The 16,983-nt window shown below is 46.6% G+C and overlaps 3 protein-coding genes across 6 annotated transcripts in view; 1 reads left to right on the top strand and 2 right to left on the bottom strand.

Annotated features, from left to right (window-relative positions):
* Positions 1-8,568, bottom strand: part of KCTD14 (potassium channel tetramerization domain containing 14) — a 29,337-nt gene extending 20,769 nt beyond the window's left edge. The window contains exon 1 of one of the 3 annotated variants that reach the window (XM_038386716.2): positions 7,673-8,568. The gene's annotated coding sequence lies outside the window, so the exon portion shown is untranslated. Of the gene's footprint in view, positions 1-3,641; positions 3,775-5,095; positions 5,631-7,672 lie in introns of those variants that run through there. The other 2 variants (XM_043504082.1, XM_038386718.2) reach the window with 2 other exon arrangements.
* Positions 3,177-3,697, top strand: LOC119849770 (thyroid hormone responsive). Its single transcript, XM_038386972.2, has one exon. It carries the CDS (start codon positions 3,256-3,258, stop codon positions 3,646-3,648), a length of 393 nt encoding a protein of 130 aa, XP_038242900.1. The 5' UTR covers positions 3,177-3,255; the 3' UTR covers positions 3,649-3,697.
* A 149-nt stretch (positions 8,569-8,717) lies between the features above and the next one.
* On the bottom strand, positions 8,718-16,983 carry NDUFC2 (NADH:ubiquinone oxidoreductase subunit C2). Of its 2 annotated transcripts, none has more exons than XM_038386720.2 (3): positions 16,711-16,983; positions 12,573-12,716; positions 8,718-8,931 (listed from the first exon to the last, which is right to left on the bottom strand). In XM_038386720.2, exons 1-3 carry the CDS (start codon positions 16,847-16,849, stop codon positions 8,882-8,884), a joined length of 333 nt encoding a protein of 110 aa, XP_038242648.1. In that variant the 5' UTR covers positions 16,850-16,983; the 3' UTR covers positions 8,718-8,881. The 2 variants fall into 2 exon arrangements, with proteins under 2 accessions (XP_038242648.1, XP_043360018.1); XM_043504083.1 differs by lacking the exon at positions 8,718-8,931 and adding an exon at positions 9,551-9,663 and having other exon boundaries at positions 16,711-16,920.

Here is a 16,983-nt window from a genome sequence, read left to right on the forward strand (position 1 = left end):
GCAGGGGGTTGGACTAGATGACCTTCTGGGGTCCCTTCCAACCCTGATATTCTATGATTCTATGATTCTATGATTCTAATCACATGACTCCAGGGGCTTTAGAAAGACACCAAGTATCACAAGACTCAAAGCCACAGGAACTGGGAATGCTGCATTCTTGGGCTCTAACCAGCAGACCATACTCCAACAGATCCAATGACCGAGCCTAAGTTACTGACCCTCTGCTGTAGCCAACACCAGTTCATTGCAGATATGCTTTCCCCAGAGTTCAGTATGCCTGTGAGGGCCCAGGCCCATCTCTAGTTCCTCTGACAATCAGGATCAGGCCTTAACTTCTGTCAACAGCTGAGCTTTTAAAATTCTGAGGCTTTAGGGACCCCTAGTGGATGGAGTGAGGCCTCAGCACCTTTGAGAATTAGGCCACTTCTATTTAGGAGCCTAACTAGAGACTAAGGGGACAGATTCTCAACTAGTGTAAATTAACATAGCTCATTGACTTCACAGGAGTGACAGCAATTTACATCAGTTAAAGATTTGGCCCTTAGTTTCCTAACTTTAGGCTCTCAAGTTTGAAAGCGTTGGCTAGAGGACAAACCTGCCCTGGCAAGGAGGAGGAGTGGATGACTTGGTAGATCTTCGCATTCTTTAACCTCAGTCTATCCGACTATTAAAAAATATTTTTTTTATGGGATCTACAACTGGATGGTTCCTGTTTTTCCTTTTAGACTGGCATATTTTAAAATCTATGAGTGCTGGTAATCAGTAAGCCACTTTATTTAAGAATACTGGGCCAGATCTTCAGCTGATATAAATTGGCATAGATAGCACCAGTGAAATCGATGGCATTATGCTGATTTATACCAGCTGAGGATCTGGCCCAGGAAGAGCACCTGTGCTAGGAAATCACAGGGAAGATTGCTTTGAGAAGAGCACCGTGCCTTTAAATAACTGAGAAAATCTCAAAAGAATGAATGTAATAAAAATTTCAAGAGGATCCTTGCAGGAGATATTTTGGGGACTTGCTGGCATCATTCATGCAGTGGTTTTATGGTCAGTGAGACCAATCCAATCCAATGCACACAATTCATGTTCATCTGTAAAATTCTTTCCCAGATTAGGACTAAATTTATTAGCCCACTCTTAACACCACAAGGAGAAGGGAGTAACTAATGAGTCAAGTGAAAACAGGATACTGGGACACCATAAGTAAAGAAGAGGCTGTCCATTATGAAAAGGATACCTTTCAAATACAGGACACCGGAGAATGCCTTCTAGCACTCCTGTGAAGTGTTATTCCCATTTCACAGATGGGGAAATCAAGACAAAGAAATTCAGTGACTTGCCCAAGGAACCACTGAATGAAGAACAGTACATACCCAGCCTTCTGCTCTAAACACTACACAACACTTTATTTTCCATTTGTTTCAGTGGGCTTAATTAATGGAGTCCAGGTGGGGCTCATTTCTCCCATGAATTTGGTATCAATATTTTCAAGTGTGTTAGCTCCACTGGGCTGCTTCCCTTTCATCTGCCACTTAAAGATCATTTGGAGGGTTTCTGGATAGCAACCTAATCTATTGGCTAAGGCACTGCATTGGGAGTCAGGGGACACAAATTCTATTCCTGGCTCTGATCACAGGCATTTAACCTCTTTGTGCCTCTGTTTCCTTCCTACCCCTCATCTGCCTGCTCTATTTTGACTGTAACTCTTTAAGGCAGGGATTGTCTGATAGCGTATATTTGAACAGGGGCTAGCACCATAGGGCTCCAATCTCAGGTAGGCCCTCACCACACTACTGTAATACAATCCTTAAAAAGTGAGTGTCTCTTCAAGATGGCTAAAAATAAATCCTCTTCACCAGCTGAAAACAAATCAGACGTCAAGAATTATAACATTCAAAAACCAGTCGGAGAACACTTCAATCTCTCTGGTCACTCGATTACAGACCTGAGGGTAGCTATTCTTCAACAAAAAAACTTCAAAAACAGACTCCAACGAGAGACTCTGAATTGGAATGAATTTGCAAACTGGATACAATTTAACTTAGGTTTGAATAGAGAGTGGGAGTGGATGGATCATTACATAAAGTAAAACTATTTCCCCATGTTTTCCCCCCCCACCCACTGTTCCTCAGAGGTTCTTGTCAACTGCTGGAAATGGCCCACCTTGATTATCACCACAAAAGGTTTTCCTCCTTCCCCCCACCCTTCCTACCTGCTGGTGATGGCTCATCTTAAGTGATCACTCTCCTTACAGTGTGTATGGTAATACCCATTGTTTCATGTTCTCTGTGTGTGTGTATATAAATCTCCCCACTGTATTTTCCACTGAATGCATCCGATGAAGTGAGCTGTAACTCACAAAAGCTTATGCTCAAATAAATTTGTTAGTCTCTAACGTGTCACAAGTACTCCTTTTCTTTTAGCGAATACAAACTAATACGGCTGCTACTCTGAAAGCTGAAAATACGGTTTGCCTGTGTCTGTTCTAACACAGTGAAGTCTAGGACCACTTGCTAATACAGATTTTGACTAGATATATTATTCTGTCATCTCGTCATTTTTCTCCTCTCGCCCCCCCCCCATCTAGACAAACTTCCAACTCTTTCTCGGCCTCAGCTTAATAAAATGTATCTGGTTTGCTGATCAGTTGTGAGACTCATGCTTGTTGAGTCTCACGTTCTAGATATGCATATGGGTTTCAAGGTTACTCAACTCTGCCGTTGCTGGCAAGCTATGTGCAAATGTAATGAATTAGGACAAAAGAGGAAATCATTACTGCATCAGCTTTTCAGACACCAGCTTTTCCAGTTTTTTGGGGGGGAAGGGGGCAGGAAAACTCTGTTCCAAACAGCAGTTATCCTCATAGCCATTTTCTTATCTGGTCATTGAAAGATAACGTGACCTATGAAATTCTTGCTTTACGGTCAAGTTCTGAAGTTTAGTTAAGGCTCATTTTGGGGGAGGTCCAGTTTGCAAATACAGACCCTATGCTGACCCTGAACAGATTACTAAACAGATTTTGAGATCTGCAGAGGCTCAGTGGCATGATTAGCTGGAAATAGAGGAGTGTCTTTAGCTGGTATACACACCCCTTCCCTCCACTGTTAAAAACCACCTGTCACCTGTGCTCCTTTCACCCTCATCATAACAGCCAAGCAGCCTGAAAGGCTTCAGCACCATCAGCCAGCATCCCTGTTAAGACCTGCAGAAGCCAGCAAGATTCAGAGCCGGAGAGGCCGTCTGACCACAGCCATGGAAAAGTACTTCTCTGCCATCCACAAGATGGAACAAGTGGTTATGTTTCCCAGCCTCCTCAGAGGCGTCTACATGGAACAGCAGGATGACGCATCCACTGGGGATTTTGGCAACAGGGACCTGTATGAGTATTACATCCAACTGAAATCCATCAAACTTGCAGTGGAGGGTAGACTGGAGCCTCTAAATGAAAGCAAACACCAAACCACCAGCAGAGAGGAAGTACAAGAGAACGGAGAAGAGGCCGATCTTGAAGGACTGCTTTATCATCACTTTACAGGCTTGTATCGTGTCCTGACCCATCTGACCAGAAAAGCCAATGCCCTGACCAGAAAATACAATGAAATTATAGGACAGATCAACCAGAGTGAAATGACGCTTACCGGGTGAAACATCCACCAATAACTTCAAAAGGTGAGACCTCATATGTTACATCTCTGTTGAAGTTTTCTGAGAAGCCAAATAGTGTCCACTCCCCTTTCTCCAAAATCTAAGTGATCATCAGCCTAGTTTAACTGATAATTATGTGATCAGCACCTAGAAACAGCAGGATCCACAGGTTCAAATCCTAGCGGGGGGGATTAATCACTTTCTTCCAAGGTAGCTAAATTGCGCTGAATCCATTTTACCAAATGGGGGTCTTTTACTTGCCTCTTAAAGATTATTTTAAAGAGGGATTTGCTTATTTGTTTTAAGGCAGACACTTCACATTGTCCACCAACTTTCAGATGAGACCTTAATAACTATGGTTCTCTCTCTTGCTGTGTGTAGAGAAGAGAACACAGAACATTTGTAGTAAGACTAGTGTTTCGGCTGAGGATCCTTGGGAGTGCCATATGTTGGGGTCCCCACTGGCTATTGTATAGTGCTGCTATACGTCCTGTAGTTGGCAGAGTGCTTTGGGGTGAAAGCTGCTCTATAAAGATGACAATTTTTCTGATATTAGAAAAATACAAGTACTTGAAATTATGCTTCAAGTTTGAAATTAACTGATCAGTGAAAAGTTCAAATGCTTCCTTCAATGACAAGCTCTTGGAGGCAGAGACTGTATTTTGTGCATGTGTGTGCATGCTCTTGTACAGCACTAGTACAAAGATTTTGATTCAGGCCTCTAAGGACTCTCACAATGTATGTGGTTAATAGGAACAGAACTAAGTTCCAGGGGGAAACCTCATCTCCTGTACTTCTTGTAATAAATGGAGGATTAATGGGGGTTAATATGTGTCAAAGACTTAAGAAAAACAGTATTTTGTAATTTAAAAAGTTAGGTATGATTCAAACATTTGAACCTAGAAATGCCCTCCTGTGTTGGCTATTTTGAATGACAATACATGCAGTACCAAAATCAGTACTTCCTCAGACACGTACATCAAAGAGAACATGCCAAAATTGCTGACTATTCTGTGATTATCCCACAGGACAAACTACCACCCCTGTGCTGCATACAGTTGACATCCTGCGGCAAGTACTGATGGTGAATTACTTGACTGACACCAAAGATGCTGGCTATCTGATGACCAATGGTTTTGTAATAAGCAGAATAAATGTGATCATTCCTTGCTGTAACATGAACTCATTGTCCATCTCAAATATATCACGTGCATGTTAATTTTCAACTACCTGGGCAAAAATCATTGTATTATGTTGCTGCTGAGTGAGGTTTGAAAATCATGGGTAAGGTAATCCTCTTTTCTTACTTGTAATTGTACTTTTAAAAGAGGGCTGCTTCCACCCACTATTTGGTAATAAAACATCACAAACCAAAATGACCTTTTAAGTTTGTTTGGTTTCTTAAAAAACCTGGTCTAATAAAGCCAATTCTTGAGCAACATCAAACCTGTCTTCTGTTTGCTATGCTAAGTGCCCATTGAATACCATGTCAAAGTCAAGGTTTTGGTCCTTATCTTCAAGGCATCATTGTTTCAGGCCCAGGATACCTGAAAGTTCAGAGAGAGTTCAAAGATGAGGAACTAAGTCCATAGCTCCACTCCTCAGGCACATGTAACTTTGGACCTCAAGCATAAAGGCTGCCTACGAAGGAGACAGGGTTTTCTGAAGGGCTGGCCCAAGGCTATGGAATGAACTTCCCCAAGGAACTAAAAACTTCACCAACCTCACCATGTTCCATTCCAAGCATAAAGGTGTACGTCTTCAATCTGCTTCTCTAACACCCACAGAGTACAGGGGATGTAACATATTAAATTACTTATTAAAAAACCCACCCAATTTCTCCTTTGAGAGAAGAAGAGGGAAAAAAAAATGACATGTGATGACATGACTTCAAGGGGGTCAGCATTTTTCTCATGGGAGTTTTTCCTCTCCCTACACCAGCGAAGTCATGGGCAGCCAATTACCCAACCACTGGGGGAGGCCAGCCCCTGGCCCCTCCCCTTCTACCTGAAGGCCCTGCCCCTCCTGTCCTCTCTCCCCCCACAGGAGCCCAGAGCGCCCCCACTGTGGCTCCCAGTGCACCGGGCAGCGCAGCAGCAGTGCCCCCAGTCCCGGAGCGCCAGATGGCCAGCATAACCCCAGTGCCAGCTACACCAAGTCCCCGCAGCAGGCTGGCCAGCCCCAGCCCCGTCCAGGACAGAGCACTGGGAACTGCAGGAGGACTCCTGGGGGCAGAGCATGGGCAGGACCACGCCAGGCTGTGTAGGGAGGCACAGCCTCCCCCCATCTTATGATACCCGCCACCCATGAGTGAAGGTCAGGTTGTCTGGGAATGAGGCAGGAGGGGAAATATTTTAGCTCTTGGGAAGGAAGGTGATGACTGCTTTCAGCAGAAAGCACAGTGCTAGTTGATTCAGGTAAGTGTTACTGGCAGATCTACTACAGGATATTTGTCCACTCTCCTGGGTGCAGGATAAACCTATTGTTCACTAACAGCTTTAGCTGGCTGCTTGTACAAAACATACCACGACAGACAAATGGGATAGTCAAAGGAAGGGAATAAAAATAAGGGGCTTCAATCACTTAACAAAAAGTTATGACCCCTCCCTTTCCCCTGCCATGTTTTAAATAGAGCCAATGTACGCCTTGCTGATTTCACCATTTGTTACTTGTCAGTTGGTTTGCTTCTATAAACTCCCAAATTACTGTACATTGCACTGTATACCCAGGCTTTTGGGTTGTGCATCATAATTGTCTGATCTCAACACAGCTCTGGGAATGTTGTTTGTTCACTGCTAGGGCAGAGGCACAACAATTGTTGTAGATCACATGGAAGACAGTGGTTCTGCTCTCCCATTAGGTGGTCACTGCATGGTAGTTATTATACAATAACCCATATTCCTTCTTACCCAGCATATTTATCATTCAAAATATTCCCCCCTCAAAGTAATGTTTAGAAGGTAGAGAAAATGAACAAAGTATTTTAGTCTCACAATTTAAAGATCACTTTTAAGCAGAAACAGTGATGGAAGCAACCTGATTAAGGAAGGTTAATCAAGTCTCTTCCACGTGTCCTCTGGAGGTAGGAAGGATTACTGACATGCTGCACTGGAGCTAAACGACAAAAGCAGAGGGCATGCTACCTCAACAGAGATCAAACTGTAATGGCTCCTCTAGGCAAGAGGCATTCTGAAGATTAATTTCAGACACTGCAGGAAGCAAAGGCAGTGCCTTAGATAAGATTGCTGTACGTTGGGATTCAGTAGCATTGGAGTAATTTGTTAACAGCACATCTTGGGAAACCTATTTGAGAGATTAGTTTATCAAGTGGTGTTCCCAACAAGTCTGTCCTAGATCAGGCACTATTCAGTATTTTCATTAGTATGTGGCTGATGGAGTGGACAGTACGCTTATAAAATCTGCAGGTGACACCACGTTGGGAAGGGTTACATGTGCTTTCAAAGACAGGATTAGAATTCAAAATGATCTTGATAAATTGGAGAGCGGGTCTGAAATCAATAAGCGGAAAGTCAATAAAGACAAGATCAAAGTATACACTTAGGAAGGAAAAATGGGGAATAACGGGCTTTGTAGCAGTACTGCAGAAAAGGATCTGGGGGTTCTAGTGATCACAGATGGAACATGAGTCAACAGTGTGATGCTGTTGAGAAAAAGGAAAATGTCATTCTGTATTAATGTATTAACAGGAAGACTTGGGAGGTAACTGTCCCAATGTACTTGGCACTGGTGGGGTCCAGGTGAGAGCAACAAAAATGATAAGAGGTTTAGAAAACATGACCTATGAGGAAAGGCAGAAAGAATTTGGAATGTTTAGTCTAGAGAAGCGAAGGATGAGAAGGGACCTTTTAACAGTCTTCAAATATGTAGAAGGTTGTTATAAAGAGGATTGCGACCAATTGCTTTCCACGTACAAGGGAAGGACAAGAAGTAATCAGCTTAATTTGCAGAAAGGAAGATTTAGGTTAGATATTAAGATAATCGTTCTAATGATTAGGATAGTTACCTAGGGAGGCTATGAAATCCCCATCTCTGGAGGTTTTAGAGAACAGATTAGACAAACACCTGTCAGGGATGGTGTAGGTATACTTAATCTTGCTTCAGTGCGAGGAGATGGACTAGAACAGACGACCGCTTGAGGTCCCTTCCAGCCCAACATTTCCAGGATTCTATACATGGATAAAGAAAAACTGGAACAGTAACAGCAGCAAAATAAAAGGTTTAAATACAGCAACAAGGGTCATGATTTTAAAGCATGGCCCAAAAGTGATAAACTACGATGTGCGCCAAGGGCATGATAGAGCAGTTTGCGCAAACTTGGAAAAGCTTATTCAGGAGTTAAACTTTAATTTTTCAGACATTTGTCTTGGATCTCAACTCAATAATGAGGAGAGAGACTGGGTCACACCACCCCATAGGTCAACAACTTTGTTTCAATGTCTAATTTTAGACACATCTGTATTTAGGCATTTAAATAAGTGGCCTGATCTTCAGAGATGCTTAGCCCCTGCAATTCCCACTGAATTTGAGGAATTGTGGATACTCAGCATCTCTGGGGAAAAGAAAAAACAACAAACGTTGGTGCCTAGATATGGATTTGTCGTCCTAACTTTAGGTACCAAAGCTGGAAAAATTTGGATCCAAATAATAACAACAGAGAGAAAGCAAGTGGAGAATAGGATCCTAAAGGGGATCAAGTATGGATGCCTTGTCAATACTGTGTTCTCTCTCAGCCAGTATGGAAACCCTTCCTAGCAAGGCCAACTTTGGCCCCAATCCTGCAATGAGCGCCGCATGGGCAAAGCCACAGTGTGACCAAGACTCAAGGAACGTGTTAACAATAACAGAAGGCAGGGATTAAATTTCGCTCTCAGGAAGAAGGGGACCTCTACATCAACAGACTTGTAACTGACCTCCATGATTTTCTTTGGTACAGTAGTTCTCATTTCGCAAAAGTTAACAGGCAACTCAAAACTAACATTTAAATAGAATAAAAGAGCTAAATGCATTGCAAAATACTGAGATAAATATTAATAACAAATGGCACACACTAATTATTCATAGTTTTAATTATAAGAATATAGTAAGGGTGGGTTTTTTTTTATTTTTCAACCAGTGGCATTTGAACAACTGACATACAGTCTGCTCAAATATATTTGGGAGTGATCTCACGAAACACGATCTGGTGAACAAGTCTGTAGTTCTTGAGAAGTTTTCAGCGAATTGGATGGAAGTCCTCCAGCACCTCAGCTAGGGTTTTCCTATCTGCAAAAGGTAATCAAGTACAATTACGAAAGCTTATTCAGCATTTAGAGAGGGTTTGTTATTGATCAATAATCAGTAAATCAGAACATTTGCTATGGGCCAGATCCAAAGTCATCTGAAGTCAATAGGATCCTGTCTTTCATTAACTCCAGTGGGTTTTGGATCAGGCTTTACTACAGTAGCACTTTGCTTCACAAACTAAACATTCCTCTCTCCCCTTCTCAGTGAAGGTTTAATAGCAGAGCCCTGTAGAGAGGTCTCATTATCAAGAACTCATTACTTCTACAGAATATTTACTGGCACATAATGGAAAATCATAACTAAACTCCACTTAACCAAATATATTTTGCTAGGCAGTAAACTTGAGTCCCCCTTCCCATCATTTCTAATTTTCTAAAATTCAGTCACCATGGCTCTCTCAGGCAAAGCTAATTAGCAAGATTCTATTGTACTATGGAGCCATAATGTCTCTACTAATGCTTATTTCACCTGGCATGTTTGTCGATAAAGTGAATGTTGCAATCTAGGTAAATTGAGGATTACTGCTCCTGGCCAAATGAAGAACGTTGCACTGAATTCAATGGACTTTGAATCAGGCTTTTAATACCCAGAGTCTGGGGAAGAAGTAATCAGGCTAAACTCGCTTAATATCTGATTCGGCTGGGAAATGAAGAAACACTCTGAAGAGGCAGTTTTCCCCTCTGCTTGACTGGCAGGTTTTGGTGAACGTGGCTAGCAGAAGATGGGGTTGTGTTAAGTGGGAAGGGAAATAAAACTACGGCAAAAGGTATGTCTTGAAAAAGATATAGGAGGAGTTAAAACACCCCATCCTCTCCATGACCCTTCAGAAAGGAGAAAAAACTCAGAATAGGTCTGTCACTAGCTTGATGTCTTTTACTTTTGTCACACACACACAATGGCACCCTAATGACTGATCAAGAGCTAAGTTTCCATTCTTGCAAACAAATGTCATCTATAATGAGTGCACACAAAGCCTGAATCACAGAGAAGTAGTCTATGGTTCACTATGTTAATCTAAGTACAATTTCCAGCCTGCCTATGAAGGGATCACAGTGGGTTCATTAGCCATTTCTCATCAGTTTCTGAAAAGAATGGTCACAGTTGCACACTAACTGCCCTCCTTTCCTACCTCTATGCCAACAGTTTTAGACTGCATGAGGAGACAATATTCCAGAACTATTAAAATTATAGCAGTGGTACAAAGTTGAAGCCATGGGACGATCAAGATGCTAAAAGAGTACTTGAGGGGGATAAGGCCATTGTGGAGAAATTGAATGAATTCTTTGCATCAGTATTCACGGCTGAGGATGTGAGGGAGAATCCTCAACCTGAGCCAGTCTCTTTAGGTGACAAATCTGAGGAACTGTGAGACTGAGGTGTCAGAGGAGGTTTTGGAACAAACTGATAAATTAAAAAAAAGTCACCAGGGCCAGATGGTATTCACCCAAGAGTTCTGAAGGAACTCAATGTGAAACTGCAGAACTACTAATTGGTAGTCTGTAACCTATCATTTAAATCAGCTTCTGCACCAAATGACTGGAGGATAGCTAAAGTGTTGCCAATTTTTAAAAAAAGCCTCCAGAGACAATCCTGGCAATTACAGGCCAGTAAGCCTAACTTCGGTACCAGGCAAATTGGTTGAAACTATAACAAAGAACAGAATTATCAGACACGTAGATGAACACAATTTGTTGGGAAAGAGACAACATGGTTTTTGTAAAAGGAAATCATGCCTCACCAATCTACTAGAATTCTTTGAGGGGGTAAACAAGCATGTGGACAAGGGGAATCCAGTGGATATAATGTACTTAGATTTTCAGAAAACCATGGTAAATATTCATGGTAAATAAGCCCAATGGCCTGTGATGGGATGTTAGATGGGGTAGGATCTGAGTTACTACAGAGAATACTTTCCTGGGTATCTGGCTGGTGAATCTTGCCCACATGCTCAGGGTTCAGCTGATCACCATATTTGGAGTCAGGAAGGAATTTTCCTCCAGGGCAGATTGGAAGAGGCCCTGGGGTTTTTTCGCCTTCCTCTGTAGCATGGGGCACGGGTCACTTGCTGAGGATTCTCTGCACCTTGAAGTTTTTAAACCATGATTTGAGGACTTCAATAGCTCAGACATAGGTGAGAGGTTTATTGCAGGAGTGGATGGGTGAGATTCTGTGGCCCGCATTGTGCAGGAGGTCAGACTAGATGATCATAATGGTCCCTTCTGACCTTAATATCTATGAGTCTATGTGCACAAGGGTGATCCAGTGGATATAGTGTACTTAGACTTTCAGAAATTCTGCGACAAGGTCTCTCAACAAAGGCTTTTTAAGCAAAGTAATGTGTCATGGGATAAGAGGAAAACTGGTTAAAAGATCAGCAACAAAGGGCAGGAATAAATAGTCAGTTTTCAGAATGGAGAGAAATAAATAGTGGTGCCCCCAGAGGTCTGTATTGGGACAAGTGCTGTTTAACATACTCATAAATGACCTGGAAAAGGGGATAAACAGTGAGGTGGCAAAAATTTGCAGATACAAAACTACTCAAGTCCCATGCAGACTGCAAAGTGTTGCAAAGAGATCTCACAAAACTGGATGACAGGGCAACAAAATGGCAAGATGAAATTCAATGTTGATAAATGCAAAATAATGCACATTGGAAAACATAAATCCAACTATACATATAAAATGATGGGGGTCTAAATTAGCTGTTACAACTCAAGAAAGAGATCTTGGAATCATTGTGGATAGTTCTCTGAAAAATTGGCCAAAGGATGCGTTGATGCAAACACTGCAGTTCATGGAGATTTAAGTTGAAGTGTGATTCTGTACGAAGGCCTTCTGGAGGGGGCAGGGTCCACATTTGTTCTCTCAATTATTCCAGAACAAAATATACAAAGTCATTTCCCCCTACCTAGTTCCCAGCTGTCAAAGTGGATCTGAAAAACAAGCTGGGTTTGGTCTGCCTCATATCATCACCACTAGAACTCTAGTGGGAATTTAACAGACAGTTCCTACTGGTATCAAATCAGATCAGAGAATCTAGTAAAACCTTTGAAGCAATGGAACAGCCTCCATAGGAGGTGGTAAAAGCCAATCAAATGGCATGTTTAATCCCAGCAACACAAGGGACAACACATATTGTAGAGAACAGCCCCACAATGGATAACCTACTATCATTTAGATGGTAAGCTGTTTGGGTCGGGGGCCATCTCTCACCATAAGTTAGCAAAGTACCTAGTAAAGAAGGGCCCCAGTCTTGGTTACAAAAATACAAAAAATCATAAACTAGGTCTCCGACATCTCTAACATCTATAATTCAGTTTGCTCCTCCACAGCTATATTGCCTCTGTAGTGCTTACTATTAAAAGCTTATTTCCTCAGTGAAGTAAATGGAAAAAAACAGAAAACCGCCAAGGCAGCAGGTCTGTTGAGCAAGAAAGGTCCATTTCTCTATCATAACTTTCCTAACTTTCTATATCACTTTAAATTGTAACTCAGTCAAAGAGGTGATACTAGCCAGTTGTGGCCTGTTCTGAAAGACTGGATTCTGATTTGGGCATACCAGAATTTATCACTTATTAACTAGTTGGCAATGTCTTTCTTAAAACAGCAACTCAGTATACCTTTTTCCTTAAAATCTTCCGGATGTTGCCTCATGTATTCCATCAGATCTCTGTCCAGTTTAGCATGAATATAGTCTGCACGTTTACTGATATAATATCCAACACACCAGCCCACAGTGGCATACAGGACCTGACGGTGTACTCCTGCAATGTGGGAAAAAAATCCAGAGAAAATGATAAGTAATGTTATAGATATCATTGCTACACATGGAAGTTATGGTTTTTCTTTCCCCCTGCTTTTGACATGTGTTTATAAAAAATTCAGACCCACAAAAATAGCAGCCTTAGTCTCATCGGTGCTAGGGATGCATTCTGAAGGTATCAGACTTTAACATGAAGGCTGCAACAGTCACTATGTTTAAGATCTTAAACTAAAACTAAAACCACCCAGATTGCTGAATATTTATTACAGGTGGCTTCGCACAATCTGATTTTATTATTATTGGAGTCATGGTCTGGAGATTAGTAACTTGGATACAGGAAGAATCCCCAAGAAAAAGTCAAATGATTACTTGGGCTTTCAGGATATTGACGGAAGTAGATGTCTAACTAGGATTAGGACAATGCTTGCTCACATGCACAGAACTGATCACCAGGAATGGGGGTGGAGGGAAGGAATTTTCCCATGTACCATCAGGGACTGGGCAGTGGACATGATGGTGTTACACCTTCATCTGAAACCTCAGTCAAGATCAGATAGACATACACCTAGATCCCTAGGACTACAGAGGAGGAGGTCTTGACGGGCTTTGAGTCTGATCATATTCATCTTCCAGAATAAAACCAGGGGTACATGATACAGATGAGACTGTCACTATCAAGTGTTCAGGATAAGCAAAGTGGAAAATGGAAAGATTCCCATCAGAGTCCACACCTGTCAGCTGACAGTAGCTGTGGAAAAGCCTCCCCACAGGAAATGGGGAGAGATAGAGGCATTATTGGTAAGCGTCTCACTTCTGCCTTCTAGGCCCAGGGGCACTGTCAGGGCTGGGGGTATATGGGGATTAGATACCTCAATGAGGTATAGATTCACCCCATCACAGGCATGGGCTTCCTCAAGGCCCCAGGGGTGCTCAATCCCCCAGCTCCGCTCCAGGCCCTGCCCCAACCCGACTCCTTCCTCCAAGTCCCCACTCCCGCCCCTTCCCACTCCTGCTCCGCTCAAGGCCCCGCCCAACTCCTTCCTCCAAGTCCCCACCCCTGCCCTGCCTCTTCCTGCCCCCTCTCTGCCCCAGGCCCTGCCCCACCTCCCTTCTCCCAAGCTCCCACTCTGCCTCTTCCCACCCCACCCCACCTCTTCCCACTCAGTTCTGCCCCCTCTCCTGAGCACACCCCATCCCTGCTGGGATGCTCTGTACTTCGGATGAACACCCAGCACCCCCAAGTTCATCCTTGTAAAATGATTGTGTGGTATCCAACGCAAAGTTTGTCGTAACAGGTGTCTTCGGAAGCGACTGAAGCACTGATCAAAGGGGAGAGCCTGGCTGAAGAGTAACCAGCCAGCCTGTAGTGAGAAGCATCTAAGTTTGTAAGGGCACTGAAAGTGTGAAGATCAGCTTAGAATGTGTTTTGCTTTTATTTCATTTGATCAAATCCCACTTGTTACACTTTGACTTATAATCACTTAAAATTTATCTTTCTAGTTAATAAAGATGTTTGTTTATTCTACCTGAAGCAGTGTTTGGTTTGAGGTATGTCAGAGTCTCCCCTTGGGATAACAAGCCTGGTTCATATCAATTTCTTTGTTACGTTGACGAACTCATATAAGCTTGCAGAGTCCAGTGGGCATAACTGGACACTGCAAGACAGAGGTTCCTAAGGTTGTGTCCGTGACCAGAGATATTGGTCAATGTCATTTGGTTGCACAATCCAAGGGACAGCTTACATGCCAGAGGCTGTGCGTGAACAGCCCAGGAGTGGGGGTTCTCACAGCAGAGCATGGTCAGGCTGACTCCCAAAATCAAGGATTGGAGTGACCTAGCAGATCACCGGTCCACATAACACCAGAGGGGAACGTCACACTTGCTCCTCCCCCTCCGTGCCTCATGCAAGCTGTGGAACAGCTGATTGCAGTGGGCAGGAGGTGCTGGGAGGGAAGGGAAGAGTTGGCTGCCAGTGGGTGCTAAGCACCCACTAATTTTTTTCTGTGGGTGCCCCAGCCCTGGAGCACCCACAGAGTCAGCACCGATGCACGCCATGGCAGGGGTGGGGTCCTTCAGCCCTGTAAATTCTTTAGGGCAGACACAACAAAAAGATTGTCCGTTTGTACAAGGCCTTGCACAATGGAGTCCTGGTGCACAACTGGGGCTCCTAGGACCTACCACAATAATAAAATAATAATAAATCCCTTCTTCCACCAGAGCTACTCACTGGTCCCTCCCTACAGAATCCCTTCCACACAATCCCCACCAGCTCACCCCAAGCATCTTCTCCCTACTGCCTCCCAAACAGTCTCTCCTAAAGCCCAACAGGCAACCTCAGTCCTGTCCCCCCCCACCTCTACAGCCTCTCTCCTGCCCCTCCCTCCAACAGCCTCTCAGCCCCCCCTGCAACCTCCCTCCCCCCAGCAGCCCCCCTCCAACAGCCTCTCAGCCCCCCCACAGCCACCCTCCTGCCCCTCCCTCCAACAGCCTCTCAGCCCCCCCCGCAGCCACCCTCCTGCCCCTCCCTCCAACAGCTTCCCAGCCCCCCCGCAGCCCCCCTCCTGCCCCTCCCTCCAACAGCTTCCCAGCCCCCCCGCAGCCCCCCTCCTGCCCCTCCCTCCAACAGCCTCCCAGCCCCCCTGCAGCCCCCCTCCTGCCCCTCCCTCCAACAGCCTCCCAGCCCCCCGCAGTCCCCCTCCTGCCCCTCCCTCCAACAGCCTCCCTGCCCCCCCGCAGTCCCCCTCCTGCCCCTCCCTCCAACAGCCTCCCTGCCCCCCCGCAGTCCCCCTCCTGCCCCTCCCTCCAACAGCCTCTCAGCCCCCCCAGCAGCCCCCCTCCTGCCCCTCCCTCCAACAGCCTCTCAGCCCCCCCTGCAACCTCCCTCCCCCCAACAGCCTCTCAGCCCCCCCTGCAACCTCCCTCCCCCCAACAGCCACCCTCCAACAGCCTCTCAGCGCCCCCCCGCAGCCACCCTCCTGCCCCTCCCTCCAACAGCTTCTCAGCCCCCCCCCGCAGCCTCCCTCCAACAGCTTCCCAGCCCACCCGCAGCCCCCCTCCTGCCCCTCCCCCCAACAGCCTCTCAGCCCCCCCTGCAACCTCCCTCCCCCCAACAGCCTCTCAGCCCCCCCTGCAACCTCCCTCCCCCCAACAGCCTCTCAGCCCCCCCTGCAACCTCCCTCCCCCCAACAGCCTCTCAGCGCCCCCCCGCAGCCACCCTCCTGCCCCTCCCTCCAACAGCCTCTCAGCCCCCCCCCGCAGCCTCCCTCCAACAGCTTCCCAGCCCACCCGCAGCCCCCCTCCTGCCCCTCCCCCCAACAGCCTCTCAGCCCCCCCTGCAACCTCCCTCCCCCCAACAGCCTCTCAGCCCCCCCTGCAACCTCCCTCCCCCCAACAGCCTCTCAGCCCCCCCTGCAACCTCCCTCCCCCCAACAGCCACCCTCCAACAGCCTCTCAGCGCCCCCCCGCAGCCACCCTCCTGCCCCTCCCTCCAACAGCTTCTCAGCCCCCCCCGCAGCCTCCCTCCTGCCCCTCCCTCCAACAGCTTCCCAGCCCACCCGCAGCCCCCCTCCTGCCCCTCCCTCCAACAGCCCCTCAGTCCCCCCAGCAACCCCCCTTCTTGCTCCTCCCTCCAACAGCTTCTCAGCCCCCCCGCAGCCCCCTTCCTGCCCCTCCCTCCAACAGCCTCCCAGCCCCCCCCCGCAGCCACCCTCCTGCCCCTCCCTCCAACAGCCTCCCAGCCCCCCCCGCAGCCACCCTCCTGCCCCTCCCTCTCCTAGCCTCTCGGCCCCCCCCGCAGCCTCCCTCCACCAGCCTCTCAGCCCCCCCACCCCGCAGCCTCCCCCACCAGCCTCTCAGCCCCCCCCACCCCGCAGCCTCCCTCCACTAGCCTCTCAGCCCCCCCCCACCCCGCAGCCTCCCTCCTGCCCCTGCCGACTCTCCAGTTCGAGTCCCAGCCCCCCCGCAGACCCCGTTCGCCAGCTCCCCTCCCTCCTCACCAGCTCGTATGACCGGGCGCCGGTTGAAGGCGTTGTCCACGAGCGCCGACGCCCAGCCCACCAGGCCCAGCCACACCGAGTTCCTGTTCGCGATGGGCGGCGGGGGCAGCCCCCGCGACTCGTCGGGCAAGAACACCATGGCGCCCGGCCCGTCCCCGGCGACGCGCCCGCCCCGCCCGCTCAAGGACAACGGCTGGTACCGCCCCGAAAAGCGACCCGCCGGCCCGCGGCAGCCGGGACACCAAGGTTCCGCCGCTTTGACAGTCCCCCAGC

Source organism: Dermochelys coriacea, chromosome 1, assembly GCF_009764565.3.
Source record: "Dermochelys coriacea isolate rDerCor1 chromosome 1, rDerCor1.pri.v4, whole genome shotgun sequence".
Classification (NCBI taxonomy): domain Eukaryota; kingdom Metazoa; phylum Chordata; order Testudines; family Dermochelyidae; genus Dermochelys; species Dermochelys coriacea.